The sequence below is a fragment of the Bison bison genome, unplaced genomic scaffold (genome assembly GCF_000754665.1).
Source record: "Bison bison bison isolate TAMUID 2011002044 unplaced genomic scaffold, Bison_UMD1.0 scf7180017864530, whole genome shotgun sequence".
Lineage (NCBI taxonomy): Eukaryota > Metazoa > Chordata > Mammalia > Artiodactyla > Bovidae > Bison > Bison bison.
The window spans coordinates 3,431,595-3,441,523 of record NW_011495080.1 but is presented as its reverse complement, the minus strand read 5'-3'; the positions used below and the strand labels follow the sequence as shown (position 1 = coordinate 3,441,523).

Sequence of the window (9,929 nt, the reverse complement as noted above, 5' to 3'; positions counted from 1 at the left end):
GACACCACCCTTATGGCAGAAAGTGAAGAGGAACTAAAAAGCCTCTTGATGAAAGTGAAAGAGGAGAGTGAAAAAGTTGGCTTAAAGCTCAACATTCAGAAAACGAAGATCATGGCATCTGGTCCCATCACTCCATGGCAAATAGATGGGGAAACAGTGGAAACTGTGTCAGACTTTATTTTTGGGGGCCCCAAAGTCACTGCAGATGATGACTGCAGCCATGAAATTAAAAGACGCTTACTCCTTGGAAGGAAAATTATGACCAGTGTAGAGAGCATATTGAAAAGCAGAGACATTACTTTGCCAACAAAGGTCCATCTAGTCAAGGCTATGGTTTTTCCAGTGGTCATGTATGGATGTGAGAGTTGGACTGTGAAGAAAGCTGAGCACCAAAGAATTGATGCTTTTGAACTGTGGTGTTGGAGAAGACTCTTGAGAGTCCCTTGGACTGCAAGGAGATCCAACCAGTCCATTCTGAAGGAGATCAGCCCTGGGATTTCTTTGGAAGAAATGATGCTAAAGCTGAAACTCCAGTACTTTGGCCATCTCATGCGAAGAGTTGACTCATTGGAAAAGACTCTGATGCTGGGAGGGATTGGGGGCAGGAGGAGAAGGGGACGACAGAGGGTGAGATGGCTGGATGGCATCACTGACTCGATGGACATGAGTCTGAGTGAACTCCAGGAGTTGGTGATGGACAGGGAGGCCTGGCGTGCTGCAGTCCATGGGGTTGCAAAGAGTCAGACACGACTGAGCAACTGAACTGAACTGAACTGAATCTGTATCTAGATAGCTCTATCTATAAATAGATAGTAAAGTGAGTGAAGTCACTCAGTCGTGTCCAACTCTTTGCGACCCCATAGACTGTAGCCTACCAGGCTCCTCTGTCCATGGGATTTTCCAGGCAAGAGTACTGGAGTGGGTTGCCATTTCCTTCTCCAGAGGATCTTCCCAACCCAGGGATAGAAACCGGGTCTCCCGCATAGTAGGCAGATGCTTTACTGTCTTAGCCACCAGGGAAGCCACCAGGAAATAGATAGTAAAATACCTCCTCAATTGATACAATTCAGCTTCAAGACTACAGTTGAGCTTTTACTGAACTTCACCTGTGTTACATCTATATCTCCTTTTCTCCCTCACCAAAGACATTGAAGAAGCTGAAATTAGAACATCCCATGATTACTCTTTTTTTTAATGTCCCATATTACACCACAACAGTGTAAGAATACCAGTAGTAATAATTACTGAAGCATTAAAACCATTTTGCTAATGTTCTTCCTGTTAACCATCCCCCATTGTTTTTTATTTCAGTTAAAAATATATATATATATATATATAACATAAAATTTGCCATTTTAACCACTTGGAAGTGTACAATTTAGTGGCCTTAATTATATTCACAGTATTGTGCGACCATCACCACCATCTGTTTCCAAGTTTCTCATCACCCAGAACAGAAGCTCTGTAGCCTTTAGGTAATAACTCCCCGTTTCCTGCTACCTCACCCCCTGGTAACTTCTAATATACTTTCTGTCTCTATGAATTTGCCTACTGTATATATTTCATATAAGTGTCAATCACTCCATTTTAAAAATAGTGCACTATATTTATATTGTCAGAACATATATCCATCACACACTGCACTTTCTCCTTTGCTGTCATTTAGCCTTAGTTCTCTGGGTAACTGCATATTTATTGCCCACTGCCAGCCCTTATAGTGATGCCTCTTGAGTCATTTTAGTTGTATGAAGCTTGTTCTTTAGCACAGTGCTTAGGAAGGGCTGTGCAATCAGTGTCTCTTGAAATCTTCCATGTTGATAATATGGACGATTATCTGCCCTTTACACTAGAAAATCAGTTTTTGCTGTATATAAAAGCCATGACTCACACTTTTTTCTTCCTGGAATATATTAAAAGGGCTTCTCCCATTTTCTTTTCATGCAAAAATTGCTGTCAAAAATGTGATGACAATTTAATTTTCTTTCCTGTATAAATCGTGTGTTCTCTTTCTAGCTAAATAATTACCCCCACTTCTGCCTTTTTTAAGGAGAAGTAAATGGCAACCTACTCCAGTATTGTTCCCTGGGAAATCCCATGAACAGAGGAGCCTGGTGGGCTACAGTATATGGGGTTGCAAATAATTGGACACAACTGAGCACGCACTGCCTTTTTAAAGTCCAGCAATTTTACGAGACTATGCCTTATTATTATTGTTACAGCATTTCTAGCCCAGTTGTTCTGGGCTAATATTCTCAGATATGTTGTATACTGTTATTTATTTTTTTCAGGAAACTTTTTTCTTGAATGACAGTCTGTAATATTTGATCTGTTCTGTAGGTTTTGGTTTTCTCCTTTAGGAAGTAGATCTTCTTTGCCTATCCCCAATTTTCATCACTTCTTTCAAAATTTTTCCTCTTTAATCACGTAAAAATTATTGAGGCAATTTTAGATTCACATGCAGTTAAGAGATAATACAGAAAAAGTCTAGGTATCTTTCACCCAGTCTCCCTCAGTGGTAATATCTTGCTTAGCTATAGTGGAATATCAAAACCAGGAACCTGACATTGATACAGTCCATCATCCTTATCAGATTTCACCAGTTTTGCATGAACTCGTGTGTACATTTAGTTATGTGCGATTTTATCACATGTGTAGATTCACATGAGCATCACGCCACTCAAGATGGAAATGGGTAACTTCCCAGGTGGCACAGTGGTAAAGAATCTGCCTCCCAGTGCAGGAGATGCAAGACACGTGGGTTCGATCCCTGAGTTGGGAAGATCCCCTGGAGTAGGAAATGGCAACCACTCCAGTATTCTTGCCTGGGAAATCCCATGGACTCAGGAGCCTGAGGGGTACAGTCCATGGGGTTGCAAAGAGTCGGACATGACTGAGCACAACATACTTCCAGTCAAGATACAGGAGTTTTGTCACGTGAATCCCTTTAATAGCAACAGCTGCCTCCATCCTTCTCATCTTCCCATAATCTGTTCCCCTTCTCTGGAATGTTGTCATTTCAAGAAGCCTATATAAATGGAATCATATAGTGTATGTATAACCTTTGAGGGTTGACTTTTTTTTTTTTTTTTTTTCTTAGCCTCATTCCCTGGAGATTCATCCAAGCTGTTAAATGTATCAACGGTTCACTCCTTTGTGTTGCTGAGTAGTATTCCTTGTTGAATACACCACAATTAGTTTAACCAGTCGTCTCTCAAAGGACATCTGGGCTGGTCTCAGTGTTTGGTTACTGCAAATACAGCTTTTATGAGCATTCATGTGTAGGCTTTTGGACATGTACAGTTCCAGCCTGCCTGCTTTTCGCTGGATACGTGTTGTTCTGGGGTTCCGTTGTCCTCAAATGCTGCCCATCACTCCCTCCTCCTTCCTCCTGCACAGATTCCAGTACCATAAAGGTCTTGTGGCTTTGTGGCTTTTCGTCTGGTTTTGTTATCCACATTTTCCATGGACTTCTGTTCTCAAGTTTTTCTGTCTTTCTGTGAGTGTTCAGAGAGATTGAAAACGTATGCTGTGCTGCCCCCGTGCTTCATAGAATCTACACCTCAGCCATATTGTTTTCAAAATATTATACTTTAGTCTGTATTTCTAGAATTTGTGTCATGAGTGAAGCCCACACACTTCAGCTCTGCCTGTTGTAAGAGATTTTATGTAAATTAGTCCAAATTGGTCTTTTAGACCTGGAAGCCAGGCCTAAATTCATATACCAGCTCTCACTTACTAGCTGTTACTTTGAGCATGTTAATTAACCTCTCTGTACTTCAGTTTCTTCGTGTGTTAAGTGGGAAGAATGAATTCATTAGCTTCCTGCAATAATTAAATCAGGTAATACATGTAAGATGCCTAGAGTAGTGCGTGGCACATAGTAATTGCTTATGTAAATGTTAGTGATTATTATTTTCTTTGCACACATGTGTTCTTTTTTATAGTAAACTTGCCATTTTATATTTATTATTATTATTTTGGCTGCCCTGGGTCTCCGTTGTGGCATGCAGGTGTTCTCTAATTTTGGTGGTTGAGCTCTAGAGCCTGAGGGCTCAGTATTTGTGGCACATAGGCCTCTCGAGTTGTGTGCAGCCTTACCTGCCCCGTGGCACATGGGATCTTAGTTCCCTGACAGGGACTGAGCCCACATCCTCTGTGTTGGAAGGAGGATTCTGAACCATTGGACCACCAGGAAAGTCCCCACATCAGTGTTCTAAATCAATAGATAAGAACTGGAGCCTATTATACAGAGTGAAGTAAGTCAGGAAGAGGAAGACGAATACTGTAAATTGATGCATACGTATGGAATTTAGAAAGATGGTAACAATGATCCTACATTGAGGGCGGCAAAGGAGACACAGAACAGACTTTTGGACTTAGTGGGAGAAGGCAAGGGTGGGATGATTTGAGATAATAGCATTGAAACGTGTACATTACCATATGCAAAAAAGATACCAGTGCAAGTTCGATGCATGAAGCAGGGCACCCTAAGCCAGTATTCTGGGACAACCCAGATGGACAGGGTGTGAAGGGAGGTGGGAGGAAAGGTTCAGAATGGGGGGACACATGCATACCCCATGGCTGATGCATGTTGGTATGTGGCAAAAACCATCACAATATTGTGTAGTAAGTATCCTCCAATTAAAGTAATTATTAAAAAAGATATGAAAAAGTTTACCTCTGAGAGGGCAAGGCTTATTTCTTTCATTTTGAATTTCTTGGGGGAAAACTCCATCAACCAGAAATGAGTATCTCTCCTACTGTCTTTTTCCTTCAAAAAATGGTGTTAAAGTAAATTCTTTGCTATCTTGTAATCAACTTGCTTCTGGAAAGTAGGACCGTCCTTCCATACCGTGTCTGCGGATAGCAAGTGCCGGATAGCCGGATTCACCGTGACTGCGACGTGGACAGCTTTCCACGCCAGATGCATTAACGCGTGTGCCCGCTCTGCCCTATGTTGCAGCACCCTGCCTAGTCTGGATGCCCCGTACCCCATGCTGGTATTGGCCGGTCCTCAAGCATGTGGTAAACGAGAACTCGCTCACCGCCTCTGCAGACAGTTCAGCACTTACTTCAGATACGGGTGAGTTTATTGTCTGCTAAGGCTGTAAAATGTCGGCTGTTGCTCACAATGGCTATTAATTTTAAGCAAGTTAAAAAAACATGCATAGAAGGCTTATGAGCTGCTTTGCCGGTTATTACACTGTGATATACACTGTATTTATTTGTTTATTTTTTACTTTAACCCTCCAAATGTTTTGATGCACTCAGCCACAGCCAAAATCCTGCTCCAAGATTTGGAACTACATGCGGTTTTAACCGGAGAAGGCAATGGCACCCGACTCCAGTACTTTTCCCTAGAAGATCCCATGGACGGAGGAGCCTGGTAGGCTGCAGTCCATGGGGTCGCTAGAGTCGGACACGACTGAGCGACTTCACTTTCACTTTTCACTTTCATGCATTGGAGAAGGAAATGGCAACCCACTCCAGTGTTCTTGCCTGGAGAATCCCTGGGACGGGGGAGCCTGGTGGACTGCCATCTATGGGGTCGCACAGAGTCGGACATGACTGAAGGGACTTAGTAGTAGTAGTAGTGGTTTTAATTAAGCCTCGTGGTATTGGAGCATGGCCTCTTCCTATCGCCGTGTGGTGTGACACGCGAATCACAACATTATGATTGGGGTGTGGGGGGTGGGTCTGCACTCCAGTCACAGCCTCTCCTCATCACTGTCGGAGCGCACGCTGCCAGCATGTCAGCTGCTTTATTTCCGCTCAGGTCTTCCTCTTTGGAGGCATATTTCAGAAGGAAGGAATGAGAAATGACAGCCAAAGGGTTCCTTTTCCTTACCCTCAGGTTAGCATTCAGTACCCTTTCAGTTTTCTGGGGCAGATATTTCGCTGTGTGATTCCCAAATGACTCAGTGAAAATAGCTGGATATATCCAAAACACAAGAACCTTCCGGGGAAATCATCAGCTGGACTTAGAGAATTTTTAAAGGTTTCTGTGTCTCAGTGTTAGAGTTATCGCTGTGGCCTTTTCAACTGGCTTCCTCTTTTCTTTTTTACATATAGCAAAGACCTTACTTTTAGATTAGTGATGTTTCTCAGTGAGCTGAGAATGTGACTGCAAAGATACATAAGACGGCAAGAAAAAGAAATGTAAGTTATGTTCTAATGCTGTTACAGACAAGTTCCTTCCCTTAAGCTACATGTGTTCAAACAATGTAAACACTGTGTTAAACAGGTTCATTTATGCTGGATAAAATTATATCCAGCATTTGAGCAACTCCAGGAAACAAATACTATAGAAGAATTTACTCATTAATCTATTCTAAACACCCTGAAGCAACAAAAAGTAAATTAAAACTTAATATCAGAATTGCAAAGGGCAGAGTGTCTTTATGCTTATACAGCGGTATAGAACCTGCTTCGAAAGATAAGTGGAGCATAATGAATGGATGATCAAATTAGAGCAAAAAAGATATCTCTTGACTATGGTGCTAATGTGTAAACCTGGAACCTTTTAGCGAACCAAAGTAACTTACATGAACCAAGGCTTTCCTGCTTAGAAGTCCTTTCACATGTCTGACACCAGTTCTGTTGCAAATGATTCAGAGCCCATCCTTCGTGTTTGTTTGTGGTTTACTCTCTGAGGCATGTAGGGCCAGATGTGTTCTTGGAGATGTCTGTTAAGTCATTGTCAAGGTTCTTATCCAGTTGGCCTTGACATTCTCAATGGATAGCCCCCACCTCTACCCCACCAATGTTCATTTTCATTAAATCCTGCTTTTCCACTGTTACAAATATCTGTCCATCATGCTTTTGATGATGTACTTAATGCCTGGTTTCCCTGCTCGACTGTAAGCCCAGTGAGGGTGGGGACCAATGCCAGCTTTGCTCATGACTAAGTTCCCAGTGTTCAGTGGATGGCCAGGCACTTCCAATTGCATGAGAAATATTTATTAAATGAATGACTAAGTGATTGTCTGATGAGTTAATTAGTGGTAGTACCTGCAAAATTCAGTGGGAAATTACTATGCTAAGAAGCATAGGTGTTTTTTTTTTTTTTTTCCAACCTCCACTGATGGGTACATGGAGAGATGAAGAGATTCATTCATTTGTTCATCCATTCTTTCTATAAAGATTTATTGAGTTCTTCCCATGTGTTGGGCCCTGAAGATGCAGTGGGAACAATATTGATGAGGCCCTTGCCTTAATGTCTGTAATGTATTTGGAAATAAATGGAGAGACTCTGAAGGTGGGGAACTCAGACCTTAAATAGTTAGCATCATATGCACTTTGTCTGGAGGCACAGGATGACAAAATGGAAATCCTAAATTAGCTTCCTGCTCCTCTAATGGTACTGTTACCACTGCTATTTTTCTCCTCTGGATAGGATTAGTGGCGAGTAGAAAGATACCTGAGTGGAAAGACCTGCAGTCACCCTCCCACCTCCCTCATGGGCTCAAAAGCCTTGTCTGACTGTGCATTGGCATCTTCATGGAGGCAGAGATCAGGGCTTGTAAATAGGAGGGTCATTCTAAGAATTTCACCAAGGCATGGATCAAAGAGCATGTCATGCGTGCTTGCTAAGTCGCTTCAGTTGTGTCCGACTCTTTGCAACCCTTTGGGCTGTAGCCCGCCAGGCTTCTCTGTCCATGGGATTCTCCAGGCAAGAATACCAGAGTGGGTTGCCATGCCCATCTCCAGGGGGTCTTCCCCATCCAGGGATAGAACCCGCATCTCTTATCTCTCCCGCGCTGGCAGGCGAGTTGTTTTACTATGAGCGCCACCTGGGGAGCCCAAAGAGCATATCATTGGACTATAAAGAGTATTAGGAAACCAGTAATTTCATGCAATAAGAAAGTCAGATAGTACTATGATGATATGCGGCAACTTTCTAATTAAAACAAATGATAAAACCAAAGCATATCCTCAGGGGCAAGCCATTGCTCTTGTTTAGATTTTTCTTTTATTTTAGTCTTCAGCCAACATAAATTTTATTGATTTTTAATTAAATGGGAAAAAAAGGCTTGAACATAGTCTCATTGTGAAACACATAAACATTTACAAGGGCACTTTCTCTAGCGCTTGCTTGAATCTTTTCTTTCCCTCCTAGTTAGCTCATTTTCTCCTGGCATTTTGTCTTTCTTTTTAAATTGCATTTACCCAAGACCATGACATTCAATGAAATATTCACATACTGAATTGCATATCCAGATGTATAAATATTAAAAATGTATCTCAGTGGTATAACAGATATTGGGATGGCTGAGAGATTGTTCTCTTGCCTCAGAATCTGATTTTAGTATTTGTTCTTGGTTTTAGGAATAGGCTGGATGTTCTTTCTTTACCAGTATTAGTTATAAGTGACCTAAAGATGGGGCTTCCCAGGTGGCTCACTGATAAAGAATCTACCTGCCAATGCAGGAGATGCAGGTTCAATCCCTGAGTCAGAAAGATCCCCTGGAGAAGGGCATGGCAACCCACTCTGGTATTCTTGCCTGGAAAATCCCATAGACAGAGGAGCCTGGCAAGCTATAGTCCATAGGGTCACAAAGAGTCAGATATGGCTGAGCAACTGAGCATGCATCCGTGCCTTCTGAGTCTCTCCACTTATTTTCAGTCTTACTATTACTGCACAGATCAGTAGCTTCCTGGACGAGTGCTGGATAATGAGAGAAACATAAAACAATACCAGCACGCCTGTTCATCTTCCAGATTTAAGGCCTTGAAAATGATCTGAAGAGGCATGAAAGCAAAACCTTATTCTTCTTAGAGAAATCTTTATTTTTATAACCTTTTCATGATGTTGACTACTAAATATATTCTACTAATAATACGGTAAATCAGAGACTCATAGCTATTGAGCTAAATGAGATGATATGAGCTATAGCTCCCTAGTGCCATCTAATCTAATGCCCCTTTATACAGATGTGACAGACTAGTAGAGTGGTTTATTTATTCTTTCTGTCAGTGTTTCTTAAGCACTATCTGTGTGCCTTGTTCCAGCGATAAAACTGTGAAACAAGCAGACATGGGTCTTGTCCTCCTGGCAGCCTACAACCTATATGAGATTCAGTTAAGTAAAGCCATCTAACGAGATAGACACTCATCTCACACGCTAGTAAAGTAATACTCAAAATTCTCCAAGCCAGGCTTCAGCAATATGTGAACCGTGAACTTCCTGATGTTCAAGCTGGTTTTAGAAAAGGCAGAGGAACCAGAGATCAAATTGCCAACATCTGCTGGATCATCAAAAAAACAAGAGAGTTCCAGAAAAACATCTATTTCTGCTTTATTGACTATGCCAAAGCCTTTGACTGTGTAGATCACAATAAACTGTGGGAAATCCTGAAAGAGATGGGAATACCAGACCACCTGACCGCCTCTTGAGAAATTTGTATGCAGGTCAGGAAGCAACAGTTAGAACTGGACATGGGACAACAGACTGGTTCCAAATAGGAAAAGGGGTACGTCAAGGCAGTATATTGTCACCCTGTTTATTTAACTTATATGCAGAGTACATCATGAGAAACGCTGGACTGGAAGAAACACAAACTGAAATCAAGATTGCCAGGAGAAATATCAATAACCTCAGATGTGCAGATGACACCACCCTTATGGCAGAAGGTGAAGAGGAACTAAAAAGCCTCTTGATGAAAGTGAAAGAGGAGAGTGAAAAAGTTGGCTTAAAGCTCAACATTCAGAAAACGAAGATCATGGCATCCGGTCCCATCACTTCATGGGAAATAGATGGGAAAACAGTGGAAACAGTGTCAGACTTTATTTTTCTGGGCTCCAAAATCACTGCAGATGGTGACTGCAGCCTTGAAATTAAAAGACGCTTACTCCTTGGAAGGAAAGTTATGAGCAACCTAGATAGCATATTGAAAAGCAGAGACATTACTTTGCCAACAAAGGTCCAT

The 9,929-nt window shown here is 41.8% G+C and overlaps 1 protein-coding gene across 1 annotated transcript in view; it reads left to right on the top strand.

Moving 5' to 3' along the window:
• Window positions 1-9,929, top strand: part of LRGUK (leucine-rich repeats and guanylate kinase domain containing) — a 102,004-nt gene that overhangs the window by 38,322 nt on the left and 53,753 nt on the right. The window contains exon 11 of the mRNA XM_010831655.1: window positions 4,964-5,083. Coding sequence (XP_010829957.1) covers window positions 4,964-5,083 — 120 coding nt within the window. The remainder of the gene's footprint in view (window positions 1-4,963; window positions 5,084-9,929) is intronic.